At 37.3% G+C, this 22,696-nt stretch overlaps 3 protein-coding genes across 5 annotated transcripts; 2 read left to right on the forward strand and 1 right to left on the reverse strand.

Annotated features, from left to right (window-relative positions):
- The first annotated feature begins 60 nt into the window (after nt 1-60).
- Nucleotides 61-5,701, forward strand: rangap1b (Ran GTPase activating protein 1b). Of its 2 annotated transcripts, none has more exons than XM_046852938.1 (16): nt 61-161; nt 836-960; nt 1,050-1,177; nt 1,401-1,460; nt 1,546-1,725; nt 1,814-1,948; nt 2,045-2,203; nt 2,289-2,399; nt 3,475-3,574; nt 3,901-3,985; nt 4,260-4,395; nt 4,527-4,628; nt 4,733-4,835; nt 4,938-5,026; nt 5,143-5,264; nt 5,378-5,701. In XM_046852938.1, the coding sequence occupies exons 2-16, from the start codon at nt 852-854 to the stop codon at nt 5,454-5,456; spliced, it is 1,698 nt and encodes a 565-aa protein (XP_046708894.1). In that variant the 5' UTR covers nt 61-161; nt 836-851; the 3' UTR covers nt 5,457-5,701. The 2 variants fall into 2 exon arrangements, with proteins under 2 accessions (XP_046708894.1, XP_046708895.1); XM_046852939.1 differs by lacking the exon at nt 61-161 and adding an exon at nt 459-537.
- Nucleotides 5,702-6,912: 1,211 nt separating this feature from the next.
- On the forward strand, nt 6,913-12,792 carry chadlb (chondroadherin-like b). Its single transcript, XM_046854628.1, has 8 exons — nt 6,913-7,053; nt 7,404-7,570; nt 8,074-8,268; nt 8,390-8,691; nt 8,775-9,276; nt 9,368-10,054; nt 10,165-10,331; nt 12,478-12,792. Exons 2-8 carry the CDS (start codon nt 7,412-7,414, stop codon nt 12,779-12,781), a joined length of 2,316 nt encoding a protein of 771 aa, XP_046710584.1. The 5' UTR covers nt 6,913-7,053; nt 7,404-7,411; the 3' UTR covers nt 12,782-12,792.
- Nucleotides 12,793-13,195: 403 nt separating this feature from the next.
- Nucleotides 13,196-22,584, reverse strand: l3mbtl2 (L3MBTL histone methyl-lysine binding protein 2). Of its 2 annotated transcripts, XM_046854627.1 has the most exons (19): nt 22,391-22,584; nt 22,045-22,179; nt 21,727-21,922; nt 21,380-21,524; nt 20,897-21,030; nt 20,623-20,719; nt 20,463-20,539; nt 20,047-20,164; nt 19,519-19,653; nt 19,325-19,413; nt 18,995-19,244; nt 18,548-18,624; nt 18,329-18,433; nt 18,089-18,236; nt 17,911-17,993; nt 17,584-17,818; nt 13,809-13,850; nt 13,469-13,657; nt 13,196-13,386 (listed from the first exon to the last, which is right to left on the reverse strand). In XM_046854627.1, exons 2-19 carry the CDS (start codon nt 22,071-22,073, stop codon nt 13,256-13,258), a joined length of 2,280 nt encoding a protein of 759 aa, XP_046710583.1. In that variant the 5' UTR covers nt 22,074-22,179; nt 22,391-22,584; the 3' UTR covers nt 13,196-13,255. The 2 variants fall into 2 exon arrangements, with proteins under 2 accessions (XP_046710583.1, XP_046710582.1); XM_046854626.1 differs by having other exon boundaries at nt 21,727-22,179.
- Nucleotides 22,585-22,696: the final 112 nt, after the last annotated feature.

Here is a 22,696-nt window from a genome sequence, read left to right on the forward strand (position 1 = left end):
TGTTTTCGCATGGTGGCTTTATCTACGGTTTAAATTAGACTTTTATTTTGGAAAGTTCAGGAACCGGCAAACGAAAGACTCCCCATGTGCCCATGTTGTGGAGGAAATCTTTAGTGTCAGGGGGTTGAAGTGCTTCGAGATTAAGCGTGAAACTCAGCAAGGTGAATTTAATACCCGGTTATTAAAGTCTAAAATGTTTCAATTACAAGGGAAGATTAATTTGTATTGCTAACAGTTTAGCTATATTTTCTAAATCATTTGCACGATGAGCGCCTAAAACAAGCGTATCTTAGTTGAGCTCGGTTAACGTCGGTAATGGAGATGAATGGAAACTAAACACCGAACAGTTCTGTAGTTCTGTTCAAATCTTCTCTCGACTTGTTAGTTGAGGAAGCAGTGATACCCGGATGAATGAAGATGGATTATGGGTTTGTGAGAACACGGACAGTGCTAGTTAGCCGCACCGGCTAGTTCAACTTTTATTTAAATACCAGCTGCAGAAAGTGCGGGAATTTAACTTGCTACTAGTGCAGGAGGGTAAATGTTTATAGTTGGTTACATTGCGGTTCAGATTGATCTGTGGGTCTATTTATTACATAATTATACACAAGTTTAGCTAGTGGACAATTGTTTCCTTCTTCAGGTAGATTAACTGTAAATATATTTATTTATTTATTTATTTATTATTTATTTGAGGGCGAACACGGTCTAGTCTTTAGAGAATAGAGGAATATATTGTGGTCAACCAAATTTTGTCTAACCCTATTTATTTAAGAATAGTAAAACATTTATTTTGTGTGTGTGTGTGTGTGTGTGTTTCTTCCATTGTTCTAAGGGAACAAATCAATCGGATGGCTTCAGAAGACATAGATCAGCTTACAGAGGCTCTGGCCAAGACCCATGTTGGAGAAGAGCTCAGCTACAAGGGTCAGGGCCTAAAACTAAACGATGCTCAGTCTGGTAGGAAAATGATTTGTCTCTCCGTACACTGCGGGTTAGGAAGCACGAAACTTTATACAGTAACTGGGTGATGTTTGTTCTGTCTATAGTGGAAAATATAGTGCAGGAGATGGAACAGTTCCAGAACATGAAGGCATTGCGGCTTGAGGGAAACACTGTTGGTGTTGAAGCGGCAAAGGCCATCTCAAAGGCTCTCGAGACCAAAAAGGATCTGCAGGTAAGTTAACGTGTGTGTATGTGTGTGTGTGTGTGTGTGTGTGTGTGTGTGTGTGTGTGTGTGTGTGTGTGTATGTTTATCCTTGCTTGATGCTCAAGGTCTCTAGGACAGGCTCCAGAACTGTCATGGCCCTAACCAGAATAAAGTGTTTACTAAAACTGAGTGAGTCTGAGTGTCTGTATTACAGTTTTTGTTTACCATTTAATATTTTTTTTTTGCAAAGCGATGCTACTGGAGTGACATGTTTACGGGTCGTGTTCGCTCTGAAATTCCATCTGCCCTGGTGAGTCATTATTCCTGGGTGGTATTAACTGTATGCCATTTCATTCAGTGTCCATGATATCTGATTTCATAACCTAATCATTTAGAAATCACTGGGCAGTGCCTTGATGATGTCAGGGGCCAGGCTTACTGAACTGGACTTGAGTGACAATGCATTTGGACCCGATGGAGTAAAGGGCATTGAGGCCCTCCTCAAGAGTCCGGTTTGCTATACACTGCAGGAACTCAGGCTGAATAACTGTGGCATGGGCATTGGAGGAGGCACTGTAAGTGGTAGTTAAGTAGTTTAAAAGATAGCCACCATTTTATTGATATCATTTCAACATCACTTAAAACAATATCCATTGTTTCTAGATCTTGGCCTCTGCACTGACTGAATGCTACAAGTCATCACATGCTGCTGGCTCACCTTTAAAGCTAAAAGTCTTTGTAGCAGGACGTAATAGACTCGAGAACGATGGCACAATTGCACTTTCCCGAGCATTTAAGGTAATGAAACACCTTTTACATCTACTCTTTTCCTCTGACATCGCTATAATCAGGGCAATATGTTTATTGTGACTTTTGCAAATTTATCTTGTACAGTTAGTTGGAAGCCTGGAGGAGATACACATGCCACAGAATGGGATCAACCACCCAGGGATTACAGCTTTAGCCACTGCAGTGCAACACAATCCCAATCTGCGTGTTCTTAATCTTAATGACAATACGTTTACCAAGAGAGGTGCAGTAGCCATGGCCCAGGTATGATTCACTTTCTGGCTGACAACACACTTTACATTCAATTCTACGCCATTTGACAGATGCCCTTATGTTTTGTGTCCCCCAGGCCCTCAGGCATTTGAGCAAAGTTCAAGTCATAAACTTTGGAGATTGTCTGGTGCGCTCTGAAGGTGCTATTGCTATAACAGCAGCACTAAAAGGACTACCTGTTCTTAAGGTTAGTAAAAGTAATCAGTTCAATTAATCTGTTATTTGAGAACTTTAGTTTAGTGATTATGCTTAATTAATTGTAGCGAAAGTGACTGAATGCTGTACTGCACTGCAATTCTTTAAAACTGGAAAATCTGAAGTCCAATATGAGAAGTTCAAGGACCAGAGGGTTATTCTGGTTTATGTAGACATCATCTTGGATATGTGGGGAAAGAGACGGTAGTGTTCGGATATCCAGTAGTTTTTATTGCACTCAAATTATATACCGTTTATATTTTCCGAACTATAAGCCGCTACTTTTTTCCTACGCTTTGAACTCTAATTTATGGATTAGCATTAGCACTCGCACTGTCTAAATGAAATGCGAATCATTCGTCACGCTGAAAACAACCGGGCATGAAAAAACACACTTCACCTGTGTTCTGAGCTGCATGGCATCGGAAGGAAAGCTTCATCGATGGTGATTTTTAAACGCACGACGATGCCAAAAGAAAAACTCTCGAGAGAAATAGTTGTGAAAGGAAGGAGGAAGACAGTGAACAAGTTTTTTTTCCAGTAGGCTACTGTTTAGATACAAGCCGTGTAACAGACGCTGTCTTTCGTTAAAGCCTGTGTAAAGTTCATTAGTTTCAATGTTGAAACCTGCGGCTTATAGACAGGTGCGGCTTATTTATGTTCAAAATAAAAATCTTTGTCAAATTCAGTGGGTGCAGTTTATATTTGGGTGCGCTTAATAGTCTGGAAATTACGGTATTTGGGGAAAAAAATTGTGTACTGAAACAAATGGTCAATGGTTAATTTTTGAACTGACATTTAAAGTGTTTCAATTAATAAAAACAGTGTATGAAGAAAACAATATAGAAACGATTGGCAGATTTTTGATATCAGAAAATAAAAAAATGTTACAGTGCCATTACTAGGCTTTAGGTAGCACTGAAATCGCAATGTATAACTAGATTTTAAGAACATTATAATCTTATAACAACATTATATTCAGAAGTATGTCCAATGTAATTTAAAACCTTTCTAAAGTTTAAATTGCAATCAGTGCACTCATGTACTCACGGTACTCATGGTTGCAGGAGCTGAATCTATCATTTGGAGAGATTTACGAAGCTGCAGCTCTGGTTGTTGCCAGGGCTATACGGGACAAAGCAGATATGGAGAAACTAGACCTCAATGGTAACTTTGGTGTCGTGTTAACAGTGTGAAATAGAAAGAGTTATGGATGTTATGGATGTGATTCACTGACTCATAAATGAACATGTACTTTAAATTCAGAATTAAAAAAATGATTGAGGTAATTCCGCTTACAACATTCAGTGCTAATTGGCTAAAAAACCTGATTAGAAATCATGAATTTTAAGCATTCCTTTTTTTAGTATGTTATATGTTAAATAAGTGAGGAGTGCAATAACCCCCTAAAATCTACACCACTGGCGTTCAGGTAGTGACTTAAAAATTCTGAAAAAATTGCTGAACTGAACAGTTACTTGTTGTTTGGACAGGAAACTGCCTGGGGGAAGATGGCTGTGAAGCTCTCAAAGAGGTTATGGAAAATATGGGCATGGGGGATGTGCTCGGTTCGCTCAGGTATTCTGATGTTTTACTAGCTACAGGAAAAAAAATAGCAAAGGCTACTAAATTACTACTAGATGGCTCAAAGGATGTCACAAATGGCATGAATGATCTGCATTAATTTTTTTCTTGGGCTTCTTCTATTTCCTTTTCTCTTAAATAAAAAAAAGTAGTTAAATCAGGATTGAGCAGTCAGATTAAGAATGTCCAGTTATGTGTTTAGTGCTAAAACCATTAGATTTGAATACCTTTTTATTATTTTCACTCTCACAATTTACATAATTTATAGTGATGATGAAGGGGAAGATGAAGACGACGAAGATGGTGAAGAGGTAGATGAAGATGGTGAAGAGGATACAGAGGAAAAGGATGATGATGAGCAGAACTGTTTTAATGGGTTTAAAAATAAAGAAAGCCCATCAAAGGTGAGAGACTGCCTATTTGATTTATTATTATTAATTATATTTAAGTATTCTGAATTAAGGACAATAATGATGACTTGTTATCATTACACATCATTACACAAACACTGAGTGAAATGATTTTCTCTACACAGGTTTTATTAGACAGTTCTGACCTCTTGACCTTCCTTCAGTCCCCAACGTCAGAGAAACTACTTAACCTTGGTGCCAAGAGAGTTCAGCTTTTTGAGCAACAAGTACATACAATTCATTTATTTCAATTAAGCTAAATGAGTTCATTATGGGGTCCATTTCATGGGATTCAGTATAAGTTTATTACATGTGTTCCCTGTTGTTTCAGGTGGATATTTCAAATGCTACTGATATTGCAGACATTTTTCTTCAGTTAGCCTCAGTGTATAAAGAAGATCCAGAAGTGAAGCAAGTTGTTTTAGAGAGTGCTGGTATGAGCAAAATGCTTTATTAAAAAGAAAAAAGGAAAAAAGAAAATGATCGTTGTAAAATATTTGATGTTTGTTATACCTGTCCTCTCTTGTGTGAAACAGATGCTTTGTTGAAGAAGGTGTTGGCCAGCCCTCAGTTTCAGTCCTATACTTTTACCTTGTCATTGTTGGTGAAACTGGGGCTTTTAAAGGTACCATTAACTAGAAAGTGATTGTAGTGTATATTGCTTTCTGCCTGTCCTTCAGGTTAATCATATCATTATTCTATAATTTAGCATGGTTTAACATCCCATACTTTGTACTTTAGGGTGAGGAGAAGGCCAGTAAAGTGTGTCTCTTGCCTGGTCACCTACTTACTCTGACGCACTGTGTTGAGCAGGACTACTTCCCTTTGGACCAGGCCAATATTCTAGAGATCTTTGTCTCTCGGTTAGTATATGTGTTTGCAAAGCTATTGACAAAAGTATTCTTCATCTCTCAACTTATATATGAATAAATTAGCTCCATTACAGTGCTGTGATCTGTGAATATTTGTCTTTCAGAAATGGCAAACTTTTAGCGTCATGTCCCAGTGCAATCGGTGACTTTAAAGCTACACTGAAGAAAAGGATCTCTGCCTAGGACCTGGTTTTGTCACTGAAAACTAATAAATACAAACAGATGGGCCAATGAGGGGACCAAAAATGCTTATGATGACTTAATGCATTATTGTCTTTTAATATTTAAAGTTGAAATTTGACCATAGTGAAGCAATACTTGGAGATTGGAATGTATAAAGTACATTGCAAACCACTGCCACATTACAAGCAATTTAATAATAAATTATATAAAAAATAAAAAAAGAACTTGAGTGGCTTTAAAAAGAAGCATGATTCTACTGAGGTTTTATTTTTATTCACAGGTTCAGTCTTGGCTACCTGAATAACAGCCCGGTTGCTGTTAAAGAGCTTTTTAAGTATAATTGTCTGTGCAGATGTTTTCCAACTAACTTGGAATTTTTTAAAATAATACCAGCAATATGCACAAACATTTACTATTTGGACAGTTGCAGACTGAATCTTAAGAAGAAAACAAAAAATTATTTGAAAAATAGCTGTAATTACTTTTTTAAAAAATTGACATATTTTCATACATAAAGGCTAAAACTAAAAAAAAAAAAAGTGCTGGATGAGGGTTTTGTAATAGAAATGTTTTCTGGCTTATGTAGGTAATGTAATTTTTAGTGGTTTGATAACACACTGATGTATATGACAAAGTGTCAAATTTAGTGTGAAGTGATGGTAGAATTGATGTTTAAACCACTAGTGAAAGGGAACAGAATAATAATAAAAAACCTTACCTCAATACAATTTAAATCTTGTACTTCTGGCTGTGTGATTTATTATACTCAGTGTGCTCTAATGTTTTTGTATTCACATTAAACCTATGAATTGTTTTATAACTGGCAGTGTCTGGTTTCATCATTTCTACAAACTTTAACGTAAATCTGAAAGTTTCATTGCTTTTTGTCTAGAGCACTGTGCCATCTTCTTTACTACAGTGTTTCTAGCTGTTACTGTGTTCTTTTGGGATGTTTGCAGTGAGATAGAGAAGTATATTTTTGTGTTTGGAAGCTTTTATTATAACTGACTGCATAAAGTTAAGTGACTGCTTTTGTTAATAAAAAAGGTATATTCAGCTCCAATCTATATCACAATAGTAGTCGCAGTTTATAAAGTTTATTTAACAAGGACAGACTGCCAGAAGAGGATTACTAGAAATAACATGGACCTTAAACAAGTGCAAGGAATTTCAACTGGTTTTGTCACTAAACTGTAATTTGTATTGGTTGTTTGCTTAGGGTTCCTTTTTAATCAACGATGTGCACATTTATGCATAAAGTATATGTAAACCTAAATTAGTTAAGATTATCAAACAGTCTGCTAATAGTAGAAGAGTAATTCCAGTAGAGGAATTTTAAGAAAAAATTGTGTCCACTCCATGGTATGTTTGTGAGAGCCACTCTGGCTGTGAGTATGGTGTGGAACAGTGTGTCTTTGTGTGTACAGTGAGGTTTGGAGCTGAAGGGATACGCACACACACACTGAGCCACCTCGCCTCAACACGGCAAATTCCTCTGGTCTTGGTGCTGACTGGAGAAACTTTAAAATCTTGTACACAAATGGTTATTTAAGATAACTTTAGGAGGCATTAGAAGACTGAATTCCTGGTTCTAAGGGTAAGTGCCATTTTATTTTTCCCAAAATGGAAAAAACTTATGCATGTGAAGGGGATGTCTTTTTTTTAGACCCTGGTAAAGGTTCTTGAGTTTACACATACATTTATAGTATACTGGAATGACTGTTTTTAAGACAATAAACATTTTAAAGGATGATAATTGTAAATGTAACTACAATTCAAACATTTTTATTACAAGATAATGAAAATTGTAAAGTAGGAATTGATTAAAAATGCTCCTTTATGGGAGGTCCCAATGGCATTACTTTCATAATGTGTAATAGTACACTGATCTTAAGCCATTTTGAGTAAAATAATATTGTGATCTTTTATATTTGCTGTGTTGTACAGAGACCAAGATGTTTCTCCTTCCTACACTTCCTATCGTATTGTTTTTCCTGGGCATCCATGAAGTGAAAGCAGGAAAGTGCCCTAAATTCTGCATGTGTGACAGCATTCAGCTAACAGTGGCTTGTGTTAAGAAAAATCTGACTGAGATTCCCCCCACCATTGATGAGGTAACATCAATATGGTTAACATACTTATAAGATTTTAAGGGAAGTCTTATAATAGACTTGGAAAGTGAAATTACTTTCAAGCTTAATAATAAAAATGCTGATGTAATGGTTTACACTTTCATTTAAAATAAAATGTACTTTTTTTACCAGTCACTGCAGCAATTAACAAAGCAAATTTTGCTTATTTTATAGTCTGGAGTTTATAGTAAATTGTCTAAAGTGATAAAAAATTAAAACCCAACTGGTAAATGTATCCCTTTTTGGGGGGAACGATCGATTTCTGTGTTAAAGGCTTATTATTATTCTTTTCCCACATCATTGGCACATTACAAAAAAAGGCTTTTCCTCAGGGCTTTCCTTACTCCTGAATTGATAATGAAAACTGAGAGATTAGCTAAAGCACCATATAATAAACCTTTCTATGGTTTGTGTGTGTGTGTGTGTGTGTGTGTGTGTGTGTGTGTGTGTGTGTGTGTGTGTGTGTGTGTGTGTGTACTTCACAGATCACAGTTAAGTTGGACCTGAGAGGCAATAACATACAAGAACTTCCTACAGGAGCATTCAAACATACACCATACCTCACCCACTTAACTCTCCAAAGAACTGGCATCCGCAAAATACAAGAAGGAGCTTTCCGCACTCTTGGCCGTTTGGTCTTTCTCAACTTGGCTTACAATGACATTGATATTCTGTACCAAGTAAGACAAGCACTATTCATTTATAAGCCAAGATTATGTTTGTATAGACCAAATTGCATTTTAATCATTACATTCTGTGGATTGTTTTGTTTATGTAAATCGTTTTGCATCTTGATCACAGGAGTCATTTGATGGCCTCTCCTCCCTGAAGCAGCTCAGAATTGACCACAACAGAATAGAAGAGATCCAGCCTGGAGCTTTCTCCCAGATGGGTTTTCTTATCCAACTCTCAGTCACTCACAACCAGCTGGTATACATACCGAATATGGCTTTTCAGGGCCTACAGAACATCAAATGGTTACGCCTCAGTCATAATGCACTGAATTACATTGACATTGAAGCTTTTGCTGGCCTCTTCACTCTTACCCGTCTCAGCCTTGATAACAACGAGCTCCAGTTTTTTCCCACCGAGACTATGACAAGGTGAGCTTAATCAAATTTTGTGCACTACATAAGAATGTCACCCAGAGAAAAGAGAAAACTTTTTTTATGCATTTTCTCCATAGACTCCCTGAGGTGACACGCCTAGACTTGGGTTACAATCCCATGACCTATCTTGGAGAGGAGGTAGTGTCTATGGCCAAGCTTACGCACCTCTTTTTGGATCACAACTCACTGCAGGATTTCTCTGGTGCAGCTGTTTTGCGCTCGCCCAAGCTCACCCACCTTGATCTCAGCCATAACCAACTGCGCATCTTGCAGCCTTTGGTACTCGGCTCTCCTAAGCTGACTCGTCTCAACTTGGCAGGCAACCCAATTTACTGCAGCTGCTATTTACGTCCACTGCGTGAGTGGGCAATGCAGGAGCGGGTACATCTTGGAGGAACTTGTAGTGGACCAGCCCACCTATCTGATGAAAGCCTGAGTGCATTGCAACCTTCTGATATGCGCTGCCAAAGTCATGAGAACATGCGGAAAGCTGAACTAGAGGAACAGAACAGACTTCCACTACCACCAACAACCCCACCTGGCTACAAGGTCAAATGCCCAGAGAACTGTGCTTGTGAAGTAAGGCAGATTTATGATAGGACAATGAAGAGTGTTCAGGTATTTTATTATTAACTACATAATTGAAATATTGTCTCTGTTTTTACCCTAGAGTGAAAACCATCATGCATCCTGTGAGAAGCAGGGTCACACCAAAGTACCACGAGGCTTCTCTCCTGACACACGCTTACTGGATTTACGTGACAATCATTTCCATTACATTGCTTCCAATAGTTTTCCAGGCCTGACAGAGGTGATTTCCATTCATCTTCAGCGCTGTAAAATCCATGAAGTGGAAGATGGGGCCTTCAGTGGATTGAAAGGTCTGGTCTATCTCTATCTTTCAGAGAATGACCTTACATCACTGAGCCCAAATGTGTTCAAGGGTCTGCCTCAGCTCACCTACCTCCATTTAGAAAAGAACCGATTTAACCAGTTTCCCAAAGGTGCGTTTACACTTTTGCCTGGCTTGTTGACGCTACACTTGGAGAACAATGCCATCACTAAGCTTGAGACAGGAATTCTGACAGGTGCTGAGAAACTGAGGAGTCTCTTTCTCACAAGTAATGAAATTACCAACATTTCTCCAGGGGTCTTCAACCCAGCATCTGACCTTGCTACTTTGCACTTAGGCAACAACAAACTTAAGCAAGTGCCAACTAATGCGTTTTCAATGACAAGTAGCTTGACAGAGCTTTATTTGTCCCACAATCCTATTCGCTGGATTGGAGCTAAAGCTTTTCTTCCAGTTGCAACCTCTTTGAAACATCTTTACCTCAATAACATGAGTTTAGAAAAGGTAAGACTTCAAAATTACTCCGTTTAAATGCAAATTGTATCTATGTATTCCAGCTTTGTCACAGGGACAAAACAAACAAATTTTTTGTTCAATTTACTTTGCATGTACAGATGTCCAAGGATTCACTTGCTGGCCTTGGGTCTGGACTACAGAGTCTTCTACTTGAGGGCAACCAGCTTGAGGATGTGCCTGACTTTAGTCCACTTACAGGACTCGAAGTCATTAATCTAGCAGAGAATCCACTACTGTGTGACTGTCCACTCTTACCTCTGCGCAAGTAAGATTGATAACTGTTCTCCTTTTATTACTGTGTTAACATTACCTAACATTATATATTCACTAGTATGGGAGCATTTTGTAATCCTGGTACTAAATCATTAAATTATTGTTAACTTCAACAATTAAATAGTTTATACTCTGCAAAGAGGTCTTATGACATTTTGACACTGCCAAAGTTTTTGTATTTGCTAAACACTGAAATTTGGGTTTGAAATTAAAAGAGGAATATGAAATAATAGATCAGATTTTTATTGTTTAGTTTCTGGTGACTACATATATATGTTCCATATCTGACATCTTAAAACATAGTAAATGTTGTTTTAATCCTATCCATTTGAATACAGTGTTTTTGTTTTGGTTCTCAGAGGAAAAAAAAGAATGAATGTTCTAAGAATGCAGCTCTGAATGTCTACAGCTGTGTCCAAAAGTTTTGAGAATGACACAAATATTAATTTTCACAAAGTCTGCACAAAGTTTCAGCGGCTTCTATTGACAATTACATTAGGGTTATGCAAAGGGTCAATATGTCAGTGTTTACTCTTCTTTTCCAAGACCTCTTCAATTTGCCCTGGCATGCGGTCAATCAAATTCTGAGCCATATCCTAAATGATAACAGCCCATTCCTGCATAATCAATGCTTGGAGTTTGTCAGAATTTGTGGGTTTTTGTTTTTCAAACCACCCCTTGAGTATTGAACACAAGTTCTCAACGGGATTATCGACTAGGGAGTTTCCTGGCCTTGGACCCTAAATTTTGCTGTTTTGTTTTCCGAGTAACTTAGTTTTCACTTCTGTATTATGGCAAGGTGCACAATCATGTTGGAAAATGCATTGTTTATCACCAAACTGGTTGAGAGAGGTTGCACTCAGAGAATGTTTTTTTACCATTCTTAATTCATGGCTGTGATCTTAGGCAGAAATGTGAGTGTGCCCACTACCTTAACTGAGAAACAATCCTACACATGAATGATTTTAGGATGCTTTACTGTTAGTACGACATAGGACTGATGGTAGCGCTCATCTTTTCCTCTCTGGACAAGCTTTTTTCGAGATGTCCCAATCAGAAAGAGGATTAATCAGAGAAAATGACTTTACCCCAGTCCTCAGCAGCCCAATCTCTGTACCTTTTGCAAATATCAGTCTGTCTCTGGTGTTTTTCCTGGAGCTTCTTTGCTGCCCCTTCTTGACACCAGACCATCCTCCAAAGGACTTTGCCTCACTGTGCGTACAGATGTACACACCTGTCGATTCCTGTGTACTGCAATGGTGATGCCCTGATCCCACACCTGAATCAACTTTAGGTGTTTGCTGGACTTTCTTGGGGGCCCTGAAGCCTTCTTCCCAAAAATTGGACATCTCTTCTTAAAGCCTCTCTCCTTTTTTGGGATTTGGGGGTTAAATAAAAGGTGAATTTCTGTTCAGCTTTCATTTCAAGATCAAGGACCAAGATCACCCCAATAACTGCCTTTTCAGTCCGCTGCCATCAGGCAAGTGCTTCTGCTGTCTGATTGCCAAATCTGAGAGGCTTAGGAGGAGCTTCTACCATCAAGCTATAAGACTTCTTAATGCAAGCATGCCCATTTAACTTATCCCATAAGTCTCATGCTCAGTTTTCCCTTCAGTCATACTCGTGTTTATTCTGCATTTGCCAGCACTTTAGTCATTGTACCGGTTGGTGTTTTCGGTTTGTTATACCTCATTAAATTTCTTTTACTCCCTTTTGCACATCTATATATATTTGCACTATTTTTAAATACCACTCTCATGTCTTTTTTCTTTCATTCTCTAATTATATATTTATAGATCTTTTTCTCTAATGCACAAATCTCTGTGCGGCCGAGCAGATGTACATTTGACTGCAAGATGTATTCTGCATATCTAAGTGACAAATACAAATCTACTGATCTATAGCTTAATTTTCACTTTGCACTCAGACCCAAACATCTTCAGTAAGAAGTAATAACAATTGGCCTTGTTTTTCCAATACTGTCAGAGGGAACTGCGTATGTAGTTTAAGATGACCCACCCTGGGTGTGTACATTTGTTTTGTTCTGTGTTTAATCAATCGCATATTATAATGTTGACAATGTTTTTATATGTGTATGCACATCATTGATTTTTTGTTTTGTTTTACTTTCTCTGCAGCTGGTTAGAGATGGTCAACTTGAAAGTGAGGGCCAAATGTGGTTACCCACCTGAGCTCAAAGGCCAACGGGTTAAGGACGTTCATGTTTTTAAGAGCTGTCCAGGACAGAAGCCTTCTCTTTCCCAGAATCTGAAGCCCTCCAAAGCACCAAAGAGCACAAAACTCAAACCAGCCCTTGTAAATACACCAACAGTCATTAAAACAAATAATGCGAAGCCTAAACCACGCAAGAATGCAAAATCTCAATTTGTACAGAAACCCAGTGTTAAGAAACAAAAGTCTGTGATCACAAAACATTTATAAGAACAGAACTTATGACACTTTTAAATCAGGTATGTTACACTGTTTTGCTTAAATTTCACAACAAACAATACACAAATATATTTTACATTAACTACTTGCCTAATAATAAATGTCAATCAGAAAAAGTTCATGGAACTAACAAGTTAGCACTCAATTATATAGATATACTAAAAAAAAAAAAAAAAAAGTTCAGTATATTACCTTGTACAGTTTGTTTTCTCGTATGTATTATTTCCTGTTTATTCATTATAATTATGTTTGAATAAAACCAGTGTACATTCATTGCTAATAAACTGACAAAAAAGTAAAAGTAATAACAAAAATAACAAAGATCAGAGTGTCCAGAGAGAGTGGAGCGATCCAAGGTGTTTCCTCTTTTTTTTTTGCACAGAACTGTCATTTTGTCAGCTAAGGTAATGGTACATAGCTTTATTGATGTAATCGGCAAATCCATGCACACTAGAGTCTGGTGATTCACTCTAGACTTTCTTTTTTCAGTAAAGAAGGTGAAGGAGTGTGGAATTCAGTGCTTTTATTGCCTTCCAGGTCAGGGTTAATAGGGGTTTCCATCTCCATCTCCTCCACTTTCACTTTAAAGGAAATAACTGCAAACAAAAGAAAATAATTGGACACACGTGAGTGTTAAATTTAGTAAATCAGGAAACATATAAAGTATTAAGTACATACTCTCTTCCTCTGGCTCAGTTTTTAAAGTTATGATTGGCAAGTTCACAGGCTGCAGGGTCGTGTCTGCAAGCAGAACTGGAAGCACTTGGGGCTGAGTAGGTTCAGGCTGGTTCTCTGCCTCAAGATCTTTCTCATGGGCTGATGTTTTTGATGAGTCATCACTTGTTTTCCTCTTTATATATTTTCTCTCTAAAATGTACAGAATTGTAAATTAGTAAAAATGAATTCATATTCCTTTATAAAATAATCATAAAAAAAGAAATACTGTGTAGAAATATGGATTGTATGCAACATGTTTAGATTTACATTAGACAAGCATCATGAATAGAAGCATACATACTCTTTTTACCCACTGTTTTTTTGCTTGTACGTTCCTGTGGTTCTGTTAAAAAAAATAAGATAATTATTGTCACAGATTCTACCAGTTACATGAACATAAACAAAAGTAATTTTTTGTCCACCATATGATTAGAGCAAGTGCTTAGAACACCATATGATTAGAATATCACTGCACAACAATTTTTTCATTTTTATATATATTTTCTTTAAGTTTTGCTTCCTGAAATGTTTTTGCTGATTGTGACAGTTACCTGGTGGGAATGCACAGAAATAGTTTTGGTTTTGCTGCATCACATAGGAACTTTGAGAAACCGGCAAGAACATATTTAATCGTGCTTATGTTTCTAACATGCTTTTAAGTTCAACATAATTTAAAGTGTTTCGCTTCTGATTCTTGTTGTATTTAATGTCTGGTGCATCACTTTCCAGTGTCCAACAGTAGTCAGCAAGCATTGATGGATTCCATTGATGGAGCCCTGATCTCGTTTTTTCCATTGTAGCAACGTCCTGGTGAAACCTTTCACCGTGTTCGTCACTGACAGCACCGAGATTTGCAGGAAAGAAGTCCAAGTGTGAGTGGAGGAAATGAATCTTGTTGCACTTCATTGTTTTGTATGCTTTGAGAAGTTTGTCGATCAGCTGAATGTAATGTGGGGCTCTGTAATGGCCAAAAAAATTGTCAACAACGTCTTTAAAGGCTTTCCAGGCAATTTTTCTGGCCCAACTAACAGATCTTCGAACCACTGGTCAATCAAAAATGCCCTTGTCAATCTTGCCCTCAGTTATTCTTAGGAAGATCTGTCTTCACCTTTTTTGTTCATTGCTTTCAGAAAATTCCTTAGAAGTCAAAATGGTCATTGGCAAACTTAAGACGTGCCTGGACATGTGCTAGTGCCGTGCATGATTTCAAACCATGACGTCTTAGTGTATTACCAACAGTAACCTTGGAAACGGTGGTCCCAGCTTATTTCAGGTCATTGACCAGCTCCTCCCGTGTAGTTCTGGGCTGATTTCTCACCTTCCTTAGGATCATTAAGACCACACGAGGTGAGATCTTGCATGAAGCCCCAGTCCGAGGGAGATTGACAGTCATGTTTAGCTTCTTCCATTTTCTAATGATTGCTCCAACAGTGGACCTTTTTTCACCAGCTGCTTGGCAATTTCCCCGTAGCCCTTTCCAGCCCTGTGGAGGTGTACAATTTTGTCTCTAGTGTCTTTGGACAGCTCGTTGTTCTTGGCCATGTTAGTAGTTGGATTCTTACTGATTGTATGGGGTGGACAGGTGTCTTTATGCAGCTAATGACCTCAAACAGGTGCATCTAATTTAGGATAATAAATGTAGTGGAGGTGGACATTTTAAAGGCAGACTAACAGGTCTTTGAGGGTCAGAATTCTAGCTGATAGACAGGTGTTCAAATACTTATTTGCAGCTGTATCATACAAATAAATAGTTCAAAAATCATATATTGTGATTTCTGGATTTTTATTTTTTTTTTAAGATTATGTCTCTCACAGTGGACATGCACCTACGATGACCATTTCAGACCCCTCCATGATTTCTAAGTGGGAGAACTTGCAAAATAGCAGGGTGTTCAAATACTTATTTTCCTCACTGTAAATACAATGAATATACATATAACAATATAAGTATGACAAAGCAAATATTCTTAATGAATTAGCATATACTGCTGGTTCAACTATATTGCAAATCTAAACACGAACATGCTGTATATTCCAACCTGTAAATGCTGAATGCTGCTATATTCGCACATCTAGTCTGATGCTGCTGCTACTGACAAGTGGTGTCGGATTACAAGTGAATGCGCTTTGCTTTAGCGCTGCTGTGCACTTCTTATTATGGTTGCATGTGCAGAATGCACATTTCCTTTAACAAAATATAGATGAAAAACTATCGAAAGACAAGCTTCCAGAAGTAAATAAAGCTTTGATAGCAAATAGCTGTGCTGATTGGTCAATTGTTACAGAAACATCACAGAAACATTTCTGATTAAAGTTAACTGTATAATATTTTCAAACACTCCAAACCATTAAAACAGTGCTAAATATTGTTACTTACCTAGATATGCATGCACACCACCACCACACAATGAAAAACATGTCTGGACAAGTTTAACTTACGCATGCGTGAGGCAGGGAATTTTGTACACCAATCGTCCAGTAAAACCTATAACATCTAAATTACTTGTTACAGTGCTACTGAGGCAATGCTATATTCTGAAACACAGACTATAAACTTTATATTAATCCAATAAGCAGCATCTGTGTAGGCAAGCCACTTTTATAGCCTACTGAGACAGTGTCAAGCTGCATACTTCCACAGAACAGCTTTCAACCCTGGCCCGATTTCATGCGTGGTAGACATGCCAAGACAGCGCAAAACGTCTCTTACAGAAACGAAAATTTGTAGACAAATACAAGAAAAAACATGACAAAACTAAAGATTGCAATGTACTGGTATGTGATGGGCAAATTTGGATGTGATTTTCGTGAAATTTATAAATAACACCCAACAGTGTTCAAGAAACAAAAACTTTGTTGTGCAGTGTATTTAGAATAATAACCGTGGAAAATTTCATTGTATCACTTTGCTTTTCTGTGTTTGTACTACAGGCTGTCAGTCAATCTGGGCATGGAATGACATTTTCATTGACAGAACAAAAATAAATGTATTTTGCCAAATTGTGTCTCAAATGACAGTAACTTGATATTCATTGTTAATTCTGTATTTGTGTTGTTTAAAATCTGTCTCATTCGCAATCATCACATTGTAACGAATGTTAAAACGACTATGATTCACCTTTAGGCATGAGACTAGGGGACTGCTGCAACAACTAATTGATAAAATGATAATAATCGATAATGAAATTCGTTGTCAACGATTTCCGTTATAGATTTGTTGGACTGTTTAAGTTACGGATTAGCATGACTGTAAGATATCACTCAACCATTTGAAAGCCACTAGATCTTTTCTGGCATGACTCGTGAGCAGCTTCACAATCACCTCACGCAGGACATGATGGATTCAATTAAACCGGTGCGAACAAACACTAAATCTGAAAGCAGCAAATAACAGCAACAGTAAAAGTTTAGCTCTTTAGTCACTGTTGTGGTTTATGCTTTTATATTTGCTGAATGCATATTTGTACACAAATGCATATTTTTTGCCTTTTTTTTTTTTAACTGTTGTAGTAGAAAAATGCTATGTTATGTCTTTACAAACATGATATACTGCGGTTTTACTACGTTTAAATGCTTGTCTTCAATGTTTGGATATTTAATTTATGCATATATCATTTCATTATTATACAAAATTAAATTAATTCTATTCTAGGTGCTTATATCTTCACAAAATAAACAAAATGTCTGTGTATTTTTAAGCCTGGTTGTCAACTTGCCATCTGCAATTACTATTAAAAACAATACAAATGTTGATTTACACAAATTAAACCTTGCATACTCAAATGTTCGATTAATCGATTATCTAAATATTTAATTAAATTATTTACTGCTTGTATGATATTGCTTAATTATTGTATGTTGATGAGAATATAATTCACCAAAGTAGTATTAGATTTGGTGAATTTCCCCTTGAATAAAGTAATCTGTCTGCATATCTACTAATAAAGAAGGCTATTGTTGAAGCAAGAAAATAAACCCAAGTCTAAGGAAATAACTACTCACATCCTTTACCTAGAAATCCTAAAAAACAAAAATAAATTTTTTTTATTAGCCATTACTACATGGCTTTCCTCTACCTGGGCCAATTGGGGGCTGAAGCTGATATCCAGTGAGTTCACACCAGCCCACAGGGTAGATGTCAGGCGATTCACAATCCACCCACTGATCAAACTCTGACTCCCAGCCATCAAAGTGCAGCAAAAGCAAGCGACCCACACAGCGCTGCACAGTGGCCACACACACCAGCAGAGGCTCCATTAGGTCCACTGCCTCCAGCTTCATGCCTGGGGCAAACCCGTGTTCTACAACATCCTGGAGGAGGGAGACAAGAAAGATGTTAACTCTACTATTGGTTTGTGCACACAAATGACTGACTAATGAAATAAGAGGACAAAATATTTTACTGTGTTAAATAGTCTCCGTGGTGCAGCCTCTGCTCCCATTTCTTTCAAATATTTTGTCCATGTGAAGGTTGCCTGGTCATATCCTAATGAAAAAGAAAGCAATTTCAATTGATCTAAAAACAGTATACAAAAAAAAAGCATACAATCTGAGAATTTTAGATTTAATAAACGCTTATACCAGGGGGCAGAGTAAGGGGTATGTCATTGCTCCTGCAGTATCCTGTAGGTAAGATGGCATGTGAGCTTGCATGATAACAAAACCAGTCAGAGCCGTCTCCAGTCTCCACACCGTCAATACTAACCATGAGATAGCCATCAAAGAGCACCTGATGAACAGGAAATGTGGTTTTATCAGATATTACAGACTGAATAGAATCTTCAAAAAATATATATTATTTATTTATTATAATTATTATACCTTTCGAACGGAAGCTACACAGATGTTCCCCAGGTTCAGAGGATCGATGGCCTCCAGCTTCATGCCCTCCTTGAAAAAGCCTCCTTCCATATAAACAGTCCTTAACTACGATTTAGGGTTAGGGTTAGCTTAGCTAGCTTAGTAATGAAGAGTTCTAAAAGAATGACAAAATGCCCAAAAAAAGAGCTTAAATAGTTATCCGTCAAGACAGAAACTGACCTTTTTGAACTGACTTTGCACGCTATCACAAAGAACCTTACGGAACGCTGGATGACTGCTCATATCAACAGACTTATCTGTGAAGAAAGAATACAGATACTTTATTAAACATGGCACTTTACTAGAAAATACGTAGTTTACCTAATGCACCAAAATATATAAGATCTTTAAAATAAAGAAATTCAAGGATTTTCTCACAAAAAAAAAATAAACACTATGAAATATTCATTAAATATATGTAAAATGCATAATACATCAAATTTATGAATGGCATTATTTGCTCATTAAAATAATTATTAGACATAGACTGCCCATGTGTTTGTAGTTCTGTGTAAACATTGAACTACAGTTTTAAAAAGATAAAATGTTGCTTATCCAGGGTAGAAAAATACATTTAATGTTATGGATGTACACTTAGTAGCAGAAAAATCTCCTGCCAACCCATACCTGTCTCCTTAATGAGGTGACCCACTCTAACTGACCAGTTTATTGGGTGTATAAGGGGACTCAGCATGTGACACCAGAAATCTGAGAGCACCTCCCCTGAAGCTCCAAGTCCTGCATCTTCATATATAAGCCTTAGACGGCCCCCAATCACAGTGTCTACCACTGCTGTACGGGTTCGGCTGACCAGAGAGCGATCTACTACCTCTACACGGACCCCCTGCCTGAAGGGACACTTCATACTATCAGCCATCTAAAAGAGTCAAAAACAAGTTCTGTGAATTTAAATATGAGCCCATATTTAAAAAAACTGGTAAATGAAGTGTGTATTACCATAACATGAAAATCCACAGGTATTGTAGATGCTCCTACAAGTTTCTGCCTCAAGTATGGTTTCCAATCGCTTATACGTTTGTTAATTTCTTAGGAGAGAAAAAAAACGTGACTTCAGGAAACAACACAACACCAGTGTCTTTCTGTTCAAATAAAGTTCTACAGGATTTATTATTACGGATTTTCTGAGTTACCTTGAGGAGGAACAAGTAGTTTGCTGTTCACTGCACACCAGCCAATAGGATGGACATCAGCGATTCCCAGGTTGCACCAAAAATCATAACTACCATCTTCTTCAAAACCAATGTATCGTAACAGGGCCTTGTAACCTGAGTCAGGAAAAGACTATAAATACTGATTCAACACAAGGTTATACTTATAACAGAAAGCATGTCAGCATGTAATAAAAGTCACAGATACAGTTCTTTACATATAAAGATATATAGTAAAAAAATTATTATTTATGTTTATATATTCAAAATATCCACATGTAAACCAGTTACATACTGTTAAAATTCCAAATATTTCTGACAGCACTTTTCCTTCATTTAATTTACTTCCTAATTTAATCTCAATGCAACATTATTTTGATTTGAAGTAAAAATTGTGAAGCTTCATCAACAACTTTAACAGCAATAAACATCTAATCGTTTTTTCACTGTTTGTACTTTTATTCTTAAAACTGATTATGATGACCATCTGCTAAACAAACAATGTGTTACCAGCAAGTCGAATGACTGTGGCAATCCAGTAAACCTTGGTCAGCAAAGCAGTGCGAGTATTCAGGACCTCCACCTGCAATCCCACCTCAATGTCCTCCCACTGAGCACAGAGTGGCACCTGTGTGGCCAACAATCAACACTAATATTCAAGTGTGTTGGTGGTCCATACCATACGTTACACTAAATAAAGTTGACAAAGTATAGAAAATGTACATTAAACTGTAGTTGAATTTTTTTTTTTACAATGTACTACTGTTTCCATTGATCTCCATGACATTTTCAAAACACATATTTGCAAGTAACAATGCAACATAAAAAAATACATGTTTCTGTGGCTGGTGTTGTAGTATTATGGTATTGTTTTTCAGATTTCTTATTGTTTTTTTATTACAGCCTGAAGGAAAAAACACACTTACATGTCTGAAGCAGGACACTGGGGCAGCAAGACAGCTGTGTTTCTCAAGGTGAGAGCCCCAGTTAAAACCAGAATTGGCTGGAGAAAAGAGAATAAATAAATTACAAGTGCACCAAAAATAAAGTATAAAGTATATACACGAGTATGCACGCGAGTCGCACCATCTTTCCTGAAAGCCGTGCTGCTATGACGTTCTGTTACTTCTGCCTGAGAATAAGAATTGGTCTGTGGTGCATAAGATTTCCGAAGAGGCCTTCCCTGAACATTTACACACAAAAATGGTAAATTAATTACAACATTTATAAGAACATCCCAAGAATGTCAGAGAGAATTTATATATTTCATATTAATAAGTTTAAAAAAAAAAGTGCAACCCTTTAAGACATAGCCTCCAGCTTTGAGCCTATTCACTTCATATGTGATGTCATTGCTTACCTGTAATCGTGCTAATATGGAAGATTTTTTTGAATTAGATGAGAAGGAGCGTGAACAGGATGGACTGCAGAAGCGCTTAGATCTGGAGTAAAAATTGCCCCGAGTTCCAGAAATGCCACACATTTCACAAACAACTGCAAACAAACCAAAAAAGTCAAACACACTTAATTTCACAATGAAAATCAACTACAAGTGTAAAGCTTAATACTTCACTAATCACTGATTTTTATCAGTTTAAATCAATTCTCGAATATGTTCTCTGAAGCTACACATTTTCCTGAGGACTTTCTGTTAGTGAGGGACAGAAATAACATGTCCATTCAAAGTAGTTAGTCAAATCTTTTTAGTTGTGAATGCATTTCATATACAGTGTATTGATCAGTCTAAAGCTAATACATTAACAATAAGAATCACCTCATAGCCTTCATGATGCTTCCTTGGCATAACTTTCTAGCAGTTATTCGCACATTTTTTAAGTTTTACCTGTATCATCAATATATTCCAAAGGAGAGAGTGGGGCAAATGTGGGACTGACATGTCCATCTCCAACAGACATAAGCTGTGCATTATTCTCTTCATCATTTGCTTCATTCTGTTTCTCTGCAGCATTCAGAGGAGGCCAATCTTCCTTTATAAAAGAACAGAATATAGAGTATACATCGTAGGGCAATGTTCTCAGTCAAGTTTTTGACAACAGTTCTCAGCCAATTATATATAGATACTAGGGGTGTAACAGTACACATATTCGTACCAAAATGTTTTGGTACAGGGCTTTCGGTTCAGTACCAATGTGTACCGAATGCAATAAGTAAAGTTTTCCAGATACTCACCGAGTCCCTTTTCTGAGAATCTGTGCTTTGCGTTTTCCCCTTTGGACTGCATGCTGTGCAGGTGGTGCCGTGACCTCCACAGTTAGTGCAAGGTGGTCGGATAAAAATTGTTGGAATGGCACCTTCCTTCAGCTTGAGCCCTCTAGAGCCCATAGTCTTATTGACTGTGGTGGGTCTGGGCTCGAAACAGCCCTTGCTGAAATGTTCAGAGCACAAGAAAGAGTATGTCTTTGCGACCCATTTGTTGCGGGTTCTTTGTACCTGCTTCTCCCATTTTAGAAACTCATCACGGTCCTTGGGAAATCTGAACATACTAACATTGTCCCGATATGACTTTCCACAACCATATGCCACACAAAAGTTGGGCATTGTATGACTCGAAGGTGTTTGTAGGTGATAGTTGGGTGAATCTCTCAGACTCTCCTGATTGTTTGAGAATCAAATCATTTCCCCCTGAAAGTGGTCAGAACAAGAGGATATGTATTTATTGGTATTAGTTTGTTATTAGTATTGAAACATAAAGCTGTATCAACAACTATAACCGATGCAAGTTAATATATTACATTAGTGCAGCATCGATTCGTACATTTATACATTCATTAAAGTTCAGAAGCACATGTTCTGCAAATTTCAATAACAACAGCTCAAAACATGCTAGACTTACACCACGGGACTGAATGTTATCAATGAGGTTCGCAAAAATAAACAAAGTAATTCGCAGCAAAACACCCAGGAATTATACTGCGTTGTTTTTTCAATCGAAATACATAACATTTGCCTTTTCTTAATAATATGTAACCATAAAAGCCCTCCAAACGCCTACACGCTTCTTCTATGCCTTTTGTGATCGTAGACTTAATCTGGTGAAGCGCACTACTGCCACCAAGTGTAAATAAGATGGAACACCAAAGATCAAGCGGCAAGCGAAGATCTAGGAGTGCAGTTTGACATATTACACCAACTTTTGAAT

This window comes from Silurus meridionalis, chromosome 7 (assembly GCF_014805685.1).
Source record: "Silurus meridionalis isolate SWU-2019-XX chromosome 7, ASM1480568v1, whole genome shotgun sequence".
NCBI lineage: Eukaryota > Metazoa > Chordata > Actinopteri > Siluriformes > Siluridae > Silurus > Silurus meridionalis.